General features: G+C 41.6%; 1 protein-coding gene across 1 annotated transcript; it reads left to right on the top strand.

Annotated features, from left to right (window-relative positions):
• The first annotated feature begins 3005 nt into the window (after positions 1 to 3005).
• LOC144772580 (matrix metalloproteinase-18-like) lies at positions 3006 to 19463 on the top strand. The gene is made up of 10 exons (XM_078657009.1): positions 3006 to 3182; positions 6376 to 6617; positions 6728 to 6876; positions 7365 to 7490; positions 10842 to 11003; positions 11194 to 11323; positions 11660 to 11793; positions 14720 to 14879; positions 16658 to 16761; positions 19202 to 19463. Exons 1-10 carry the CDS (start codon positions 3081 to 3083, stop codon positions 19300 to 19302), a joined length of 1410 nt encoding a protein of 469 aa, XP_078513135.1. The 5' UTR covers positions 3006 to 3080; the 3' UTR covers positions 19303 to 19463.
• Positions 19464 to 20569: the final 1106 nt, after the last annotated feature.

Raw genomic sequence — 20569 nt, 5'->3', positions numbered from 1 at the left:
GTCAAAGTCTGGACTTGTTGCTCAAGAGGGACACTAGCCCCCACTAAAGGATTTCGCTTCAACCGGTGTAACCGGAGAGCAGAACCCCAGTCGTCGCTGGCCTTCTACCATCGGAAAGAGGACTGTGTGTGGCCCGACCTCTGTGGCCAAAGTTCCCCACATCACCGTGGACCGAGGAACCACCACAAAGGCACCCCTGTCGACCGCACAGCAACAGGAGCATCATTGAGCATCTTTTCATCCAGCATCCCCAGCATCAGGACCACCCCATTATAGTCTATGGCGTTCGTGCTGTAAAGGCTGAAACTGGACTAGAAAATGCTCTAGTAGCCACATAACTATTCAAATCTACCCCATTGGTCCTTCCAGACCTCCGTCCTGTCAGATTAGGTTGCCCACACCAGGCCGGAGTAGCCAAACAAACTTTCATAAACTTTTTTAAAGTTTACAACCTTTTTGTTGAACAATGCTTGTCTGCGCTCCAAACCATATATCCGGAACCTTCTGGCTGATTTTGCTCATCTTACACTTTATAGAATCATAGAAATACGCTCTATATGTATAAAATGGTGTTCTGTTTCTTTCATGTTGTGTGGCTTTCTTATATCTTTGTTTGGGACTGTTAAATGCTTTAAACTAAACTCCTTTGCTCAAGCCTTGCTGCTAGAAAGTCATGTCTACCCAGGGGTGAGCTTAATGTTGTTCAAATGAGCCTGACAGGAATCAAAAAGGTTTTTTGCAAGTTTATTCCATAATAAGGTCCCACAGCCTTATCACATAATACACCCAGATCCTCACACTTTCAAAGTAAGTATTACATCCACACAGTCGGAGAATTTAACATATGATAATTTATTGCATATTTTACAAAAAAGTGTCAAATTCAAATGTAGCATTTTAAATGTAATATGAGACCCACCTATTTGGTTTGGTATATGTGTTTTTGTATGTATGTATGAGTGCATATGTTATTACTGATATTGTGCAAACTTTATAGGTAAGAACAATGTGGTGTCCTTCAAGGGGAGGTTGGGAAGTGATTAGATATTGTGCTACTCAGGCTCAAAGGCACAGAGAAAGTGAGGTCTTTCCTTGTTGGGCTCAAGAAGGACATGGAAATGAATTTTCTTTTGTGATGATGGAAGAGGTGCTCGGTGATGAGTAATATTAGTGCTGGCACTTACACTACTGCTTCTTTATGCCTTATCATGCACATTTAAACTATTTGCGTAATTATGAGAAACATGCCATACAGGAACAAACCTCACCTTCTTCGCTACTAATGAAAGTGCCTCTTTTTTTCTTAATTCAAAAAATGAAGAGTCCTTGTAATGGTCCTAACACTACAAGATGTAGATTACTTCAACATGGTCTATGTTGAACTTCTGAAGAAGAAAATGCAACAGCTCCAGAGGGTTCAGAAAAAACATATCCAAACTCGATTTAATGTCAATAAGCTATTCTGTGTGACTCCTGCCTCATAGTTATTGCACTGGCTCATGCTGAAGCAAAGGATTAACTCTGCTATCTTACAAACCAACAACAAGGTCTTCTGGGGAACAGTTGCGTCCACCATCTGAACATGGCATTCAAGTATAAACCTTCCAGGAATGCAATTAAAAACTCATAGTTCCAGTCAAATGGAAGAAACAAAGGTGAAATTGAGAAAGGAGAAGGAAGGGTGATAAAATCAGTGGGCACACAGCTGAGGAACTATGGGGCACCATCGCTCATGGAGTTAGGAAACTACCACAGATTGAGGAAAGAGCCAAAAACATTGACCATCAGACATGCCTTCGACAATGCTGCATGGGACGCTCCCTCTAATGAACAATATGAGACTAGCCCCTCCATCATGCTAGTGAACATCTCCTATAAGATCTAATAAGGTATTCCAGCTACTGCTGAAGAATGGGAAGAAGGCTCGAACGTTATGATGGAAATTGACACGAAAACACTGGCACTAGGGGGCCCATTAGGATGGCGGGCGGATCGCCCCCGCCAGGCTGGAGGTAGCCACCGCTGGCCTGGCGGGGGCGATCCGCCCGCCATCCTACCCGGAATCACCCCCGCCATATTAGTATGGCGGGGGTGACCGCGGCGGACGGAAAGACCGTCCGCCGCTTTTCCGCCCCAGTCGCCTTGCGGCCGGGGCGGAAAAGGTTTAATATGGTGGCGGTGTCTATCAGACACTGCCAGCCATATTAGCATGGGCATTTTCAAATGCCTTTCCATGGCGGCAATGCCGCCATGGAAAGGAATGCGGAGACACCCTTCGGGGGCCTGTTGCGGGCCCCCAGGGACTCCGGGGGGGTGGGGGGTGCACATGGGGGTACCTATGGTACCCCCCAGCATTGCAAAGTACAACGTGGCAGGCACCGCACGGTGCCTTTCACGTGTTCTTTGTAATGCACTACATGTATCTTTAGCATTGCGGCGGGCGGTGCATTCAGCACCGCCCGCTGCAATACTAAAGATACAGGATGCGCCCGCCACTGTGGCGGGCGCATCCTAATGCCCCCAATGGGACCCCCGCCCTTATGGCGGGCGGTCCCTCCACACGACAGGATGACGGGCGGACAAAGTCCACCCGCCATCCTAATGGGCCCCTAGGTCTCAACATCTTATTTCCCATTGGTTGTTGAAACCTGTAGACCTTGCGGACTAAATGTGTGCTCAAAGTGTTCAAATGTGGCCCCAAGACGACAGGGATAACATAGTAAGGGTGTGGTAACCAAGGCGTTACCTACTCACCTGAAGTTTCTCGGATAAAACTGCTTTGACAAAAAATCAAGATATTCAAAAGACATAAGTGCTTCAGGTCGTTTTCTCAGAAAGAAGTCTTCCGTGGCTTAGTCATGTGAAAGTGTCGTAACATCGGTAAATTTTCCCGGCCTTGAATCGTCTGTCATGAACTTCCTGACTTTTTTCTCTGTTGGTGAATTGGTCGGAAGTGGGGGAGCATGAATCATGCTGATTCTGGTGGGGAGGAAACTCGTCGGGCATAAATAGAGGGTGAGAGGGAGAGTCAGGAGAGAGTCTCTGACCTGAGGTTTGCCACTCTCGGGACAGCCAGGAGTATGAAGATCCTTCCCCTCCTCCTGCTGTGCGCTGCCGGTGCTTCCGCCTTCCAGGAGGCACCTGCGAAAGAAGAGGACGATACCATCAGGCAGGATGTGGAGGTGAGCACCGTGCATTTCATTGCGTTTGAAAAGGTGTGCGCGTAATATTTACTGACATATGAACCTGCACATCAAACACATATATGCATACCTCACATGCTCTTTATTCTTTGTAAAGTTGCCTGGCGCAAACAGGTGGGTGTAGGAGAAGGCTGCATTTCCATTGTAAGCGTTCTAGAAGCAGCGTATCAAAATAAGTAAGACGCTGCAGATAAAGTGCTTTCGGATCAAACACGAATAAGAACTGCCGAGAGAAAGACGCAGAAAGACGGAAAGCACAGAAACCATAGGTTCACTACAGGTAGCAAGTAAGAACATTTATATAAGACACCTTTAAGGTCTGGACACTAGCAAAACTGTTTACATACTCAAGGTGCGAATGGCAAAAAAGTCCCATCTGTGACATCAAATCAGAGATGCTGCGGCACATAATATGGAGTTTTTTTCTGGTCGACTAGGAAATCCGTTAGGTGGCTAAGGCCATGCAAAAAAGTAAGTTTGTAGTATACCCAAATATTTACAATGCCTTTTCCCCACAATTATTGAATTTCGACTTTTATGCCTACTGAACGTGTCTATGAGCGTGCCTTTTACCTGTGGGTGCAGAGGGAGTGATTTTGCATAGACAACAATTTTGTGCACATTAACAAGAGATGAAAACGTGAAAGTACACATTTGCTTCAGCCCTGCTACTCTGCGTTATCTGCTCAGCAGACACCCTAAGTTGTAGGGTTATGACTGACACGTATTTCCCTGGAATGTGTCTTCACTTTTGGAAAACACAAAGAAAGAGCACAACTCGGCAAATCGCAGCTGTGCTTATGCACATGAGTTTCAGTGGATGCTTCTGTTTGGCTCACGGACAAGTGTTAGGATTTATGCCAGAGGAGAAGGTTTATATGTGTGGAGTAGATTAATTGCTAGCCTTAAAATTCGGAGGCTGGGTTTTTCATCCTGGATTTGAGCAATTATCCATAAATCATCTATTATTTGGCGATTCACTTTATCTAATATTGCAACTGTATTTATTTAAAAAAGCATCCTTTTTACTGTTCGGAACAACCCTATGGCATGTTGCTCAGTAGTGTCCGTATCATATGCTGCCATCTTTCTTGCTTAACATCACAGTAGCCCTAATTTTGTCTCCCCTGAGGTGACACAACATAGGGCATAATTTACAGTTTGACGGAGAGGGTACTCAGTCGCAACTCATTTAGAGTCCGGCACACCTTCAGTAAGTCAACAGCACATACTACTCTGTCTCTGCTGCAGGGATAAACCTCCAACAGCCTGACAAAGTAAGGGGCAAAGGAGGTTTGTCCATTTGTCTTCCCACTCTAATTAGAGTGGGTGGGCAAGTGGAGGTTTTGACTGTCTGTTGGACTCTGCGATAAAGCGAGCGCAAGGTGGTTAGTTTTATTTATTTTTAATTTTACTTTCCCTATCTTATTGTCTGTCCACTTTAGTCTTGCCCCGCCCCAAAGAAGCTACTTGTGCCGGACTCACATGCTATGTAGACCTCTAAACAAAGCTCAGGCTTGCCATTGCAGAGCCTGTGTGTGCAATTTTAAACTGCCCTTTTGACCTGGCAAAATAAACCTTGTGCTAGGCCCAAATCTTCCTTTTTATACATATGTCATCCCTAGGGGACTTGTACTCTTATGTTTTACATGTCATGGCAGTGAAAAACTCTTGAAGTCATTTTTCACAACTGCAAGGTGTATATCTATCATAGTATAACACTGGGATTACTTTAATATGTTTTCTAAGGGTAATTTGCTAATGGGAAGATATGACCGATTCAAGATTGGTGTCTCTGGAATCCTAATTTAAAATCCTAATTCATGGTGAATTTGGATTATAAATTACAATTCTGGAAATGCCAGTTTTAGAACTTTGGCATTTTTTTGCCTCAGCCAGTTGGTGCCTGCAGCCTCTCTCTGGTCACATCATTGGGTGTAGTTGGCAGTTGGGCTTTGTGTATTCCTTCTAGATAGCCACACAGAATAGGATCTTAGGTGTGACTGACAGGATGGGGAGGGGCAGCTGGGCCCAGCTTCACTTACACCTGAATAGGCTGTGTCCTGTCACCAAACAGGGATGCATTCTCCCTGCAATTAGTCTTTAGGCAGGGCACGGAGGGCAGGGCATCTGTGCACTTCAAAGTCATGACTTTAGAGGCATATCTCCACTTCAAAGTCAGAACTGGGTATAAAAGAAGGACCTCAGAAACAACCGCTTCAGTACACTTCAGGACTTGTGGATCACTTCAGCTGCGCAAAGCTTCTTTGACGAAGATCTACTCAACTCTCCACAAGCAGGATTTAAGGAACTCTGTTCAGCAGGCCTAACTGGGTCTCTGTAGCAGGCCCGCGCTCCATCGCAGTTGGCCTGAACTTGCGACGTTTTCCCTATCCAGCACAACCAGATGTCCCCAGTAGCATTTTGTGTTTTCGGGCACTATTTTCACTATAAACTTTAAAATTAAATATTCTCAGCTCTTCTAATGACCTTTTTGTCGTATTGGTCTTGTTTTGTTTGTTAAACGTACTCTATTTTTCTTAATCTGTTGTGGGCTCCCTTTTTGGTGTGTTTTCACTGTATTGTTTAGAGTGTTGCACAACTACTTTACACATTGCCTCTAAGGTAAGCCTTACTACTCTGTGCCAAGCTACCATGGGAGCGAGCACAGGTTAATTTGGAGTTTACTTGTGCCTTACCCTGACAAGGACCGTGGTTGCTGCTTGACCGGGGCTTTCACTCCAGTCAACCAACAAGCCAGATGCTTACATGAGTCTGTTTACCAGGTCTCTCATAATCAGGTCCTAAGTGAGCCCACTGGTTACACTTCACAGCATAAACTGTGCCATTTTCTCACGAACCATTGAGGTATGCTGGCAAATAAGTGTGTGTTCAATGTTTGTGACTACGCACATAGTTACCATTGTGTGGGTATTTACCTAATTTGGACTGGATTTCTCTTACTGCTATGTTGACACTTCATTTGTATAATGCAAGAACTAGTGTGCGTACCAGACTCATGTCACATCAATTGCGCACATCACGTACACTCCTGCAGTACACTGGTTTTATAATTAGTGTATACTTTAATCACACTTAGGTCTGATGAAATCTGTAAGAATCCACCCAAAACTGTCTAAACCAGGATCTAAGCAACCACTTGTTTTTTCAGGAGTATCTTAAAAAGTACTATGGCCTCAACAGTGATAAGACTCCTGATCTGAGAAAGAGTGCCAGCCCTTTGGCTGAAAAAATCAGGGAAATGCAGAAGTTTTTTGGGCTGCAAGTGACTGGAAAGGTCGATTCTAACACGCTGGAAGTGATGCAACAGCCCAGGTGTGGAGTCAGTGATGTTGCTGCATACAGCACCTTCCCTGGAAGACCTGCGTGGAGAACACATGCTCTGACTTACAGGTAACTGCTCGCAAATAACTTTAACAATTGGGAATGACATGATAGGAAATGCTACATGCACCAAAAGATTCGACTGATATGACTTTCTGTTGCCTTTCAAATTCAAAAAGAATTTTGAATTACACCCCCGACTTGGCAAGAGCTGATGTGGATACAGCAATCCAGAAAGCCTTCAAAGTCTGGAGTGACGTGACCCCGCTGACCTTCACCCAGATCTATTATGGCACAGCTGATATCCAGATCTCATTTGCAGCACGAGGTACAGTAACACTTAGTGCACTTCTTTCCAAACTTCATTTCTTTCTTTTTTACCATTTCCTTGTTCTGGCTTTCTTTGTTTCTTTTTCTGTTTAGCTTCCCTTCTTCTTTTTCACTCTTTCACCAGTTTCTTTCTCTTCCCTTCCTTCCTTCTTTCTTTCTCTCTCTTTGTTTCCTTCTTTGTTTCTGTCTTATTTTCTCCGTCCTTATTTCTCATCCTCCATCTTTCCTTTGTTCCTTCAATTTTTTAATAGAATCAAATAATTTGACATTTTGTCCACGTCATGGAACATTATCATGAATGAAATGGGTCCACAGATTTTGTCGAGCACATGGAATAGTAAAAGGACAGGAAAGAGCCTTGGTAGTGGCATTGGTCGAGGAGCTGGGAATTTTTCATGACTCCTGCAATAGACTTAACTTATTGTTTTGGGAACACATCTCTATGTTTGTTCAAATTAGCAAATCTTTCCTTTTTCATTGCTTTAGAACATGGCGATTATAATCCATTTGATGGTCCTTATGGCACTCTTGCTCATGCTTACGCACCTGGGACTGGAATCGGTGGAGATGCTCACTTTGATGAAGATGAAAACTGGTCAAAAGGTTCCGCTGGTAAGTGATGACAAATACCAGGGAGATTCCATGCATAATGTGTATTCATTCATTCTGGCCATAGAGGGCACCAGGCGTTTTCACGGTGGGCCGCTAGGGTAGAGGCCGGTTTTAGACCCATAGGGGCCGTTTTTTGGCCCCCATCAACAATAGCGGCAAGCTTTCCACTAGGACCCGTGCACCCCCTCCCCCCAGGGCCGGCCGAGCTCTTTGCCAGGGCTGTTTTCGGTTCCCAGTCTGGCCCTGATTGTTTGCTTCTACTGACAAACTCCTCCCCAAATTTCTATGAAAATGTAAAATCATCTAGAACCTCTTTGCAGAAAATAAAACGTCCCATGATATCTGGTGGAGTTAATTTTTCTGAATGACTACTTATCATAGGGTTTTAGAATTAATCAAATGCATTGTTATATGTCTCATTCTACCGAAACTACTCCTAAATTATGGTACACCCTGGAAAGTGCCCTGATATCTCTTTTTGAGCACAAAGGTATTCTTTTCATGCCCAATCCTTCTAAATTTTGGCTGCCTGCTACTATATGACATACATGTACCTTATTAAAGCCATGTGTTGTTTCTCATCTCACTCCCTTCAATCTGTTCCTGAATTGTCCTATTTGGCATAACATATGGCTTAACAAGAATGGGAAGACTTTACGATGAAAAGCAAGGATGAACAAAGGCATACTCCCTTTTTCACGTCTCTTGCACTCAGGCTTTTTCGTTTCATTTACTGCACTATCTACCTCCAAAAGCCTCCCTCGCATGAACCATGCTTATACGTCTTCCTCTCATTCCCATGACAGTTAACCTCCTCCTCCAAACCCAGACAGGGCTAAACCAAATACTGAAACGTCGTGGAAATGTGACTTGCCTATCTCCTTATGGGACAGCATGTGGGACAAAACACATTCCAGAGTTTGCACTGCTAGTTTAACTCAAACTTTGCATTTGTTTTTATAATAGATTATGTTATACTCCTGTTGATCTTTTCAGGGCTAAGCTTGTTAAACAACACACATGCTAGCGATGTGATTCACATGCAGGAACATATGTTCACATGTTTTTTTCATCTAACTTCTGGTCTCTAGTTTGGGAAAAATGAATGCTATAACTTAGATTCATATACCCCTTTGGCATTCAGTTCTGTTTTTGAGCAGAATGCATCTCACCTGGCCTGCCAATACATTGCTTCGGAAACTAGTATATCTTCTGATTTCAATAGCCAGACATGTTATAAGGTCTAATTGGTAGTCCACGTGTAATATCATTATTCAATGCTGGTGGAATTTAGTGTGCCATCATCACAGACTAGACAAATGTAATCTCAGCTTGGTACAGTTATTAGTGAAGCGTAATAAAATATGGATGACACTCTCTGACTATATATCACCCATTACTATGATTAGTGTCTCTTCTCATTTCAGCAAATAGCAATCATTTTCATTCTTGTTGTATTGTTTTGTTAACATGCAGTATTTCATATAGTGGAGATGTTTTATGCATAAAAATATATTTTCTTGTTACTTCTTTTTCTGTATCAGTTTACAGTTTGACTCACTACTTACATTCTCCTCTCTCTTTCCTTCTCTTTTCTCGTTCTTTTCTTTATCATTTATCATCAAAATATACTACTTATGCCTGTAGCATTGCTTTTATTCAATTTTCTCATATTTATATTTTGTGAGTTGCTTACATATCTGTTTCAATTTCACAGTATTGCCAACATGTTTGGCAAAGTTCTTTTTTCTACTCTGTTGTTCTTCAATAAAAAACCTTTAACTCGAAGAAAATTCATCTATACTAGTAATGACTCTCTTCAATGGACTCTGCAGAGATGAACGCCTTTCTGTAAAGTCTGAATGCCTGATGCATCGACCTTTGTTTACACATTACATAGATTAAGAAACACTCCCATATTCACAAAAGTTCCATAGCATACACTCGGGATCTTTGATTTTTGTGAATTTTCATGCACTTACCTTCCTCCTGTGCATTGTTTTGGGAGCAGATCAATAGAACATGCAGTCTTAGGCAAAATGTGTATTTGAAACCTTTTTTCCTTGGTTATTCCTATGGATACTTTTTCCATGTGGAGAAAATACCTTCTCCTACACCCTTCTTGGAATTATTCTTCTCGAGCTTTCTGAAAAAGGTTTCGCATTGGCAGTCAGGCATGCACAGAGGCCCTCTTTGAGTACTTTTTGTAAACTTTAAGAAAAAGAATGTCCTGAAATCTCCCATCTGTCCAAGTGTATGGTATGTATACTCAAAGGAGGTTATTTTGGAATGTTTTAGAAAGTATAACAAAAAATGTTCTAAGATTGCTGCCTTAATGTGAGCATGGTGACCACCTTGTAACGTTTTTTTTTATGCTTTACTAATTCAGCATTCCAGGGTGGAAGATGACAATTTTGGAATCATAAATGATAAAACAGTGTATGTGAAGTGATCTGCACCAATCAGAGAAGTGTGAGCGGTAGCAGGTTGAAGCTGCTGGGACCTCACAAAGCTACTTTTTAATTTAAAAAAAGAAAACAAAGTAGAGGGTGAGAAGAGAGGCGATGTGAGAGCAAACGACAAGCAGGAAAGTGAGTGGACTGGTTGCAGTGTGCAGGTGCTGACCTTCGCCAAATCAGTTAAAAAAAAGAAAATTGTAAAAATGAAGAAGCCGAAAGGGGAGGCCCAATGGACGACAAAAAAAGGGGTTGGAGAAGGAACAGGAAGAGAGCTGACAGGGAATGTTGAGGAAGGCCTTGCACTTCCATGGTATACTGAAACACAAATGAAAAATAGCTCCTTGGTATCAGCAGTGGAAGGATACTACTTATGCAATGAAAACAATGGTAAAGAAGCTGTAATCCAGGGGAGACACTGAAACAAGAATAGGGAGGAAGGTCATGGAAACAGGAGCATCCACCTGAGCTAGACAAAAAAGCCATTTATATACTGAGCTTGGGGCTGAACCCAAGCCTAGTCTATGCTTTGCAATTGGAACACCAGATCTTCGAAAACAGACAGCAAAATACCTAAAAAAAAGGCATACCCATAGGCAGTAATCACACAAGTTGTCATAATATAGATGCACAGGAAAACTGTTTATTAAAACAATACCCTACTGTGATGGAGATATGTGATGTATGGTACTCATTGAGGGCCAGTATCACGAACTCTGAGTTTGACATCCAGTTAGTCAATGATCTGCCATCAGATGTTGTTTTTTTGTCCATTGTGTACTGAAAGAGTGTCTAGAATGTCTAAGCTCCATCTGCACTCTCTTCTGTGGGATTTTTTCATTGTAACCATTTTAACTTCTGATCCTAAAATAATATCCTTTATTTACTTCCTCAGGCACTAACCTTTTCCTGGTGGCAGCTCATGAGTTTGGCCATTCACTAGGCTTGTCCCATTCCAATGACAAAAAGGCACTGATGTTCCCGACCTACTCCTACACTGATCCAGCCAGGTTCCGGCTCCCGAAGGACGATGTTAACGGCATTCAAGCAATATATGGTAAGTGAACCATAAAAAACAACTCCTTATCTTCCTTTCAGTTAATATCAAAGGTAAACTTCTTGCCATCTTTATGCACTATTTAAAAAAATATTAAATATGGAACCTAGATAACTGAGATTTCTTTTTTTTTTAAATGTGCGCATTTGTATCCAGTCATTTTTATTACAATCTTTACTGTCTCCTCAAGGACCATCGAGGAAACCTAATCCTCAAACACCACCACCAACGAAACCGACCCTACCAAGCTATTGCGATCCCTCTATACGTTTTGATGCTATCACTACTCTCCGCAATGAAATTCTTTTCTTCAACGGCAGGTATAAAAAAAATGTATTCCAGAATTCTGGTCTCCTTACTGGCAATCTCCATTACAGTCTTCTACTCTTCCTTACTCCAGTTACATCTTTTGATAAAGGAAACATCCTTCCAGAAATTGTTGGTATTCACTAGATTTGTATATTTATATAATTTGTTATTGGATCATACCTTTCCCGACACCTGTTCAGATGTGTGAATTGGGTATTTCTGATATTTAATAATTGCAGTCCTTGCCAACATAGCATCATTATTTTATTTAAAGGCTGCTTTTTTGCATACATTTTGGTTTGAGAAATTTCCTTTTATAACCATTGTTGCCTGGTATTTTTATACAGGACTTTCCTGCGCAAGATGCCACATACTGGACGTGTCATAAGTTACACAATCTCAGCGGTCTGGCCATCTTTGCCATCTGGGATCCACGCCGCATATGAAAATCAGCAAAAAGATCAGGTGCTTCTCTTCAAAGGTAAAACAATACAAGTGTTTAGTTGGTTTCTAGCTATTGCTGTGGAAGTGAAAGCATTTGTGACTGACAGAGGAACCTGGTTCAACTGATTGCTGGTGCATTTTGTTGGTGCATTTAAGGACTCATGTTACTGTCGTAGGACGTTTTGCTTCTCTGACGTTTGCTAAGAACATCTCAGATTCAGGGAGACATGATTTTATTTTAAAGTGTGGTTATGCGATCAAGGATTATCCCACAGGAGCTTATCAATTTGCCACCGTCCAAAATAAAAAATCTGCCACACAGAATGAAATTCAGCACTCAGATCTCTTGAACAGTGTTACATTCCGTGTCCAAGAAAACACCTCTCAACGTCCTCTGTAGAAAAATGTTTTCAATTCTTTTCGAATTTGTGATTACTTGAGTTGCACATTTCTTCAGTATCACAGTGCATGTCCAGGGGCGGACTAGCCGTAGTGGGCAACAGGTGTTTCCCCTGAAGGCTGGATGGGTGGGGGCAGGTTTTGCAGCAGCGTGGGCCAGTTTTGCAGCAGTTAGCGCCAGTTTTGTTACCTAGGGTCGGTTTTGTAGCAGTGCTGCAATATTGTCCATCAGTAACAAAAGCAGCAGTGCTTCACACTTGCACCTCCCCAACCCCCCTCCTCACCGGGGGTGGTCCGACAGAATTTCCAGGGCAGCTTTTGGTTCCCAGTTCAGCTTTGTGCATGTCCTATTTTTATGTTTGCCTAGAGGCAGCTTTAACTGTTTGCCAGCCTTAATACCTAATAAGACTACATGTAGGAACTATGGCCCAGTCTCCCTTATGTATTTGCTCTGCTGGAGGTTCGTTCACATTCTGAATCAGCTCACAGGGTAGCAGAATAGTGCAGTGGCTCCGCCTCCTTCAGCCCTCGTCTTTACTGGCAGTGTTCATCATGTTTGAGGCCAGCCCTCCTGCAGTCATTGCAGAATTGAACTCCCCTTCTTTTAAAGTGAGGATGTATTCTGTTTGTTTGCTGTAGGGGCGACCACTCGAAATGAGTGACCCGAAATGAAAAAAATCATTCTATGGGACTGAAGGAGGGCCATAGCATTGCACTAACTGCCACTGTACTACTCACCTCCGGCATAATTGCAGTTGACCGTTAGAAGAGGATTAGCAGCACTGCTCAGTAGTCCCTAGATCCAGCAGTTTAAAGAGGCATGGTGCCCCCAATTGCTTCTACTTCTCACGAGCAAGCAGTGTAAACATGACATCTACATTAGATATTCCTGCTGGAGGTGACCTCAATGTGTAGGTGTGAGTGTAACTCGCATAATTCCATGTAGCGTATTCATGCACAATTGCCCAAACAGTTTTAGAGATTAAGCAGAATTATGCTGGAAGAGTAATACACTTACAGCCTGATTCATCAAGCTAAATTGCACTCGCAAAGGGCAAGATTCTCAGAATCTTGCCTTTTGCGAGTGCAATTTTTGCATTTGGTATTCATCATCCCAAATGCAAAATTCGCTATTAAGGAATTTGCACATTTGCGAAGAATTGCATTTAAGGAATCTCTATTTGAGATTCCTTAAATGCAATTCATGAATCATTTTAAAATTGCGAAATCACAATTTTGGGCCGCTATTTACCGAGAGGTCAGACCTCGTGGTAAATAGCAAAAACTTTGAAAAATGCATTTAAATGCATTTTTCTAAGTTGCATGTTACACACACACATGTCCTTTGGACATGTGTGTGCGCAACACCAATGTAGATTACATTTCAGGGGTGCTACAGGGTGTCCTTTGGACACCCCTGCACCCTTGAAATCGCATCCTTATTTGCGAGTAGCTAATTGCTAATCGCAAATAAGGAATAACTCCCATTCATTCCTATGGGCCTGTAGGCCCATAGGAATGAATGGGGAGTTATTCCTTATTTGCGATTAGCAATTTGCTACTCGCAAATAAGGAACATGTAAGAATCACAATATTTTTTGCAATTCCTACATGAATCCCGTTTTGCAAGTCCTTAATAGCGATTCCTTATGAATCGCTATTAAAGACTCGCAAAACGGGTCTTTGATGAATCAGGCTGTTAGTGCTATTTTCTTAGTGCAATGGATGTGAATATGCAATTCACACTAAACAAATAGTGCTAAATGCAACAGAACATGATTAGTGAACATGAGCAGCATCTCACGCTTGCTAAATGTGCACTAGGGGTAGGATTTCCCCCAATTTACGTCCAGCATTTAGCGCTAGTTTCTTAGCATAAAATGCACCCTTGCATCTAATATGGATCAGAGGATACATTTTGCATGCAGAAACTAGCACTAAATGCAACAGTACGTAAATAGCAGTGCTCTAAATGTGTTCTCATTGTAGCATTTGTCCCTCCGAATGAAACCTATTTACATGAAAGGGCGAAATCGTGTTGTTATTGATAATTCTGCATCAAAGAGAAAATCAGAATTACCTAAACTACTCTGATTACTCTGGCATAATTGAAATTCCACCCAGGCCTAATAAGTAGCCATGGCAGCATCTGCGCAGCTTCAGCAGCTCTTTCCTGCAGTGTCCGGCACCCACAGAAAGAGCTTTGTGCAGGGGCTGCCATAGTGTTCCAGCTCTACCTGCTCCTCATGCCAGTGCTTATACATGCACTTAGTTACTCACTCATTCCTTTATCCGTGCAGTCACGCACTCACCACTATTTTTTAGTGCAGTGGGTTCTTGCTTATCTTTCTTTCTCCTCATAAGAAAACCTATTGTCACTTAAGTGGACTCTCAACACTTTGTGAAAATATAAGAAAAAGATACGAAAGGGAGCTTCAATATTTATGTTGCATAAGCTACAATGTACTATCACAGAGTTGAATGTATTTCTTTAAGGCCAGCGCTAGAATTGAAATTCGTATCAAGAATGTTTAAACTACTTAGTGATGGTCTCTTGTTTGCAGGAAACAAATATTGGGCAATGAAAGGATATCGGATGTTGCCAAATTACCCCCAAAACATCTACACACTTGGATTCCCCAGAACAGTGACTAAGATTGATGCTGCTGTCTATCACCCAGACAAAGGAAAAACATATTACTTTGTCAATGACAAGTACTGGAGGTAAGGAGATGATACAAATCTCAGGCAGGACTATGAAGATTATGGTTCTTAATAGAGATCATGATGTTTGGCATGGTGCGTTCATATTTAAATGGTTGGTAACAATTATTAATGGTTAAATTATCACTTACAACACAACTGAGAACCTATTAGTGGCAAAGAAACCAAACAGTAGATCTTCAACTCAAAACCTAATAATAGCATTGGCCTGCTATTTGACCTTATTGACACTGGTATGGCTCAAATATTTCTTATTTAAATGTTGAAAAAATAGCATAAGGGAAAATAATAGACATGCATTATAAGAACCGTTATAGACCATAAACAAACAAAGAAAATCTTTCTTATAAGCAGTTTTCACTGACATTGCTCTATGAGAGTGGCTTAAAAATGCGAATTATGACTTTCTGCTACGTCCAGATGATGGTGGAAATTTTCAAAGCTATGGTGGTGCAAGGCTCCTCTTCTTTTCTTTCTTATTATCTTACAGAGTAGTCTTGTAACATAAAAGGAGAGAACCAGGTTCACAAAAATTGTATTTATTTTCTATATTAACAACTAAAATAAAATACGATACACAACCGTTGGCCTCTGAGTGCTTCCAGTATGACTGAGAAACCATAACAAATAGATAGGCAGGTTTTTATTTCTTTTTTGAATTTCAACATATGCTCCTCCAATCTCGACTCATAGGTGAGCGGTTCCACACCATTGCTCCTTTACCACATGAGGTCCTTCATCACAGGTTCATTTTTGTATTTTCAAACAATAGCTGGCTTTAAATTGTGCATCAAGGTTCTCAAACGAGATCATGCAGCTCAAATTTAGATACTAAAAACACAATAGAAAGACACCCCAATTGCCATGAATCAAGGTTTGAATAATATTAATCAGTCAATCAATCAGGGGTTTATAGAGCGCACTACTCACCCGTGACGGTTTCCGAACTAGGGGGGGGAGGGCAGAGCTCCGGATCATTCAAAGAGCCAGGTCTTGAGGTCCTTCCTGAAAGTGTGCAGGGTTGGGGAGTGTCTGATGTTCACGGGGAGCTTGTTCCAGATCTTGGCTGCGATGTGGGAGAAAGCCCTCCCGCCTGTTCTGTTCTTGCGGATCCGAGGACCTCTGCCAGGAATATAATATACAAGGAATCTAAACAACCTGCACTCATGAGTTGCTTTGTGGTATTTCAAAAATGAATCAGCTATTAGGCACTCCACCAACTGTAAACATGAAAATACATAAATAAATCACAAAAAATTAAAAGTAACTACTAGCATGATAGCAAGGTATACAATTTGTTACCGTATATAGTTAATTAGTCCTTATTAGGGTTTGCCTTCTTTTAAAAAAATGATGTCTCAGAGGAGGGGTGTTTGCATTTGGATGCTCTCCAAGAGAGTTCATATAAGTAATCTGCCTTCACTTTAAATATTGAGGAAATGTCCTGTATTGATCACATACTCTTCTAATCCCTATATCTGCCACCAAAGTGTTTCAACCTCCTTCACATGGGAAATAATCATTTTATGGAGTTCATCCCTGATTTTTTGTGATTAATTTTTCATCTTGTTTTAATATATTAAATGTGTGCTAAATTTGCTTGTAGGAATTGGAATGATACTAGTCATCACTGTGCAGTAGTACCAAAATTGCATGAGTGCCATACTATATGACTGGAAGGGAAAAAACAAAAGACAGCATTACCCAAATTATGTTATTGTTTGTTAATTTGAAATATTACTGGACTAAAGTTAACTTAAACTTATTGGTGTCTTTAGCTTTGATGAAGCACTTCAGGTCATGGACAAAGATTCTCCGCAACAGATAGTTACTATGTTTCCAAGAATTGGCACAAAAGTTGATGCTGTTTTTTACGCTAACGGTAAATAACTCAATCTTTTTTCTGTGAAATTCCAAAATCATGTAAATTCTGTGTTTGGTAGGAGCATGGTTATGTTTTTGAATGATATATTAATGTTATAATCTTTGCACTAATTAATGCTTATGCCCCTATGGTCTTACTTGGGAAAAGTTGGAATTCTCTCCACATACACTGGTTAAAGCCACTAGGCCTCCCCATTGAAACCTATTGGATTCGCCAATGCTTATTTTCCCCATAGGTCGCCTGTGCATGCAGCCTTTTGTAAGGCTTTTTTTCCCAGAAGACAATAGAAAAAAAAACAGTCAAAGTTGATTGCTACATATGTATGTGCACATATGGTGGCCACCTTTGACTGTTTATTTTTTTTGGTTTAAGTAACATAATTACAAAACAACCACTACACGTATGCATGTATGCGTAGCTGAACACTTTTAAGAATTTTTCTAAAAGTGAAAAAATCATTTAAAGATGCTCATCACAAGTGTACACTGGCATACAAGCCATCTGTGAATGATTATACTTTTTGTTTAAAAAAATTATAATAGGATGGTATATTGCAGAGGTTAGGGCCGTTGTTCAATGTTTTTCTCATACAAAAAGAAAAAGAAACAAAGATGGATGCCTTCTCTACATATGCATATATGAATACAATCTTTATATTTTATTTTTAATTGACCATTCCAAGATAGTCGTTTTACATTTTGAAATTATACATTTAAAAAACAAAGCATGTGTAGGATGCCACACAAATTAGAGCAAAGCAAGCACCCATTAGCAAAGTGTATTGTGTGGCCCCTTGCAAAAATAATGAAAAAATGAGAAATTGAAAAATGTACAGGGAGATAGGGGTGAAGGGGGATGCATGCCTAACATGTTGGCAAAAGCTAGTATCCTGATACCAAGTGCAGCTCCAAGCTTGGGCAAAAGTTACAAAAATAGATACATAAATAAAAAATAAAAGAAGGGTGGGGAAGGCAGCCAGGAAAGTGCTAAAAGCAAAATAAAATAATTATTCCCTCACAACAGCAATGAAAGGATTCAACTCACCTAATCAAAATGCGGTGAGAGTGAAAGTCGTCCTTGGCAAGACAAACACAATAATAGGGAGGAAATTCATTGAATAAGGGGCAGGGATGAGCATTAGACAACAAAGTCATCAAATCAAGTTCAATGGGTGGACCCAAAGGCCACACTAAGGGGCCGATTATGAGTTTGATGGTGCAGCGAAGGGCCCATCCCACCGCCAAACCCGCTTGAGAACTGCCCTCCATATAATGACTTTTTTTGTCATCGGCGAGCGATTCCTTTGGACTGAAAAGTCCATGCTGTGCTGTAACTTTTGTGCATGCATACAGGGGGGCACATGTTATGCCCCCCTGTGTGGATCCACAGGGCATCGTTTCCTCTCTGCCTGGGTTTTTCATGGAGGAGAAACTGCCATGAAAAAACTGGTAGAGAGGAAATTTGTAATATGCTTGGCGGGACCGCCATATTGATGCCCCGGGATCGCAGTGTCACCGCCAGGGAATGGCAGTTCCCTGGCAGAGTCGGCTGTCCCAGGGCAGCACAACCACTAAGATCATAATGTGGTGGCTGTAAGACCACCTCCCCACCACGAGTCTGGCGACCCGATGACTGCCAGACTCGTAATTAGGCCCTAAGTCTATATTGAATAAATTAGCTCCATTTGCCAAAATACAGCTAAATATGTTTGTAGAAAAGACCTAATAAGTTGGGCAGTAACTGACCAATAAACAAGCCTGCACAAGTAAATATTCCAGGAGGTTTATACATGGTACTAATGACAGACAAACCTAAGACACAACCCAACCTGCCCTGTAGAGGGAATTTGGGCAACATGACCAAAGCAGCACAAAATCGTCATCAATGATCACAATGTCTCTGGAGCTTTTGGCGTTGTTGGGCAGCCACATGCTTTTTTACAGCTCTCACATCCTCCCCAAAAATATTTACAATTTACAATCTCTTATTGAGGGTGTTGTTCCTACCTACTGAATTATGCCCATGACACTCTGTACTTATATATAATACTTACCCCTGTCTGGGTGGGCATATAGGGTGTTCCTTGTAACAACTTACATGACCACAGTAGGCCACCATCCCTCTGATTTTTGTGATTCCCAATGGGTCGCAAACTGAGACCTACTTCATGAATATTAATGAGGTAGGTCTATGTGCGACCCACTGTGAATCGCTAAATGTGTCCAACACACATTATACATCGCTGTTTGTGACTACCTATTGGACAATTGCTAAAATTCACTGTTAGGTAATCGCAAACCCTAGGATACGTACATCTGACCCTAAATTTCCATGGCTGCAATTTTTGCATCTGTGAGGAGTATGCTAAATGCTGTCTAAAATGAGATAGTTGATGTATTTTTGTATGGTGGTAAATAATTGTTTTTCTCCTTTTTAGGACTTCTGTATTTCTTCAATGGACAACACCAGTTTGAATTTAACATGAGGTTGAAGAAAGTCACACGGGTACTGACGAAAAGCAGCTGGTTCAGTTGTTGATGAAGGTTTTCTTTAATATAAGAATTATAATGAAATAACCAAATCCACTCACGTTTTCTTGTTGAAAGAGCACTAAATTCAGCTTTTGCACAAATAATTTATTATATTTTTCTATAGTTATTTAATTTTGTGTAGTGAAAATAAAGTAGTTTATCTATCAAGTTGTCTGTGTTTCTTCCAAAAGCTGTGCATGGGTTTAGTAATCTGTCCAAATATCACTACAAAGTCTACGTTATCAAGAGGCTTATTTATTACAGAAGATGGTAAAACTGCATGGATGGGCCTGGCCGTGGCTTTACAGGCTGTGCTATCTTGAGTGGAGGAAAGTCCTGCTCAGGGTCAGTGTAGTAGTACCCCAGTCAACTGGTACTGGGCTCCGTGTCTTGAGGGTCTCCAGGGAACGTCCGAGGCCTTGACACGAGGTCGGCCCCGGATCTTACAATACTGACTTTGTCCTATCACCCACCTAAGTTTGTTTGTATATTGGAAATTGGACTACGTAGGCACAAGAGTTCAAGAAGTACTTGAACTTATGTACACTCATGTATCCCTCCCCACATCCAAGGCCCTTTGTTCACTGTCTGGCAGCAATAGACATAACACTCCAAGGGAGCCATCATGGTCAGGTTACACTAGACGCTGGCAGAGATGAACATTTGGCTTAGGCAGGAAAATGAAAACTTTCTGAAAGTGTAATCTCCAAAATAGCAATATAAACTCTAACGTTACCATTCAGTTGGATTTTTTTTTTTATAACCAATTTTATTGATTTTATAGGAGACCATTAAAAGATAACAATAGACCAGCAGTTTGTACAAATATCAGTGCAAATTAGAAGTATGATGACATTATACCAGCGTACATGATCCTGACATGCAAGGGAAAGACAAAGCAGCACCCACTCCAGCCCTCGGTTGCTCAACTGAAGTGTCAGTCTTCTATCACCCCAACCCATTTGCCCCACATTCTGCAAAATTTCTTCGGGCATCCTCTGGCCTCGTACAGGGGCCGTTTGTGTGCAGCGCACCAATCCACCCCCCTACGCCAACGTGTCATGGTGGGAGCAGTCAAGTTCAGCCAGTTTGCCGCAATGTCCCTCTGGCCACCATCATAGCCATTTTTAGAAAGAGTTTGTCAGCTCTGGGGCCATCCATCCCCTTGGTGATTCCCAGGAGCACATTCATTGGGTTGAGACAGAGGGACCTCCCAGGCCAGGACGGCAGTAAAGCTTCCCTATCACTGATTCCCAGCAGAACGCGACTGCGGA

This window comes from Lissotriton helveticus, chromosome 8 (genome assembly GCF_964261635.1).
Source record: "Lissotriton helveticus chromosome 8, aLisHel1.1, whole genome shotgun sequence".
Lineage (NCBI taxonomy): Eukaryota > Metazoa > Chordata > Amphibia > Caudata > Salamandridae > Lissotriton > Lissotriton helveticus.
The sequence above is the reverse complement of the archived record's forward strand: the minus strand, read 5'-3'. Positions and strand labels throughout refer to the sequence as shown.

What these genes read in the sequence shown, in the direction of transcription:
- LOC144772580 (XM_078657009.1), top strand. Translation starts at nt 3,081, where the DNA reads ATGAAGATCCTTCCCCTCCTCCTGCTGTGCGCTGCCGGTGCTTCCGCC. An exon ending in TCAGGTGCTTCTCTTCAAAG is followed by an intron (nt 11,794 to 14,719) that starts GTAAAACAATAC and finishes TCTTGTTTGCAG; the next exon opens with GAAACAAATATTGGGCAATG. An exon ending in TGCTGTTTTTTACGCTAACG is followed by an intron (nt 16,762 to 19,201) that starts GTAAATAACTCA and finishes TCTCCTTTTTAG; the next exon opens with GACTTCTGTATTTCTTCAAT.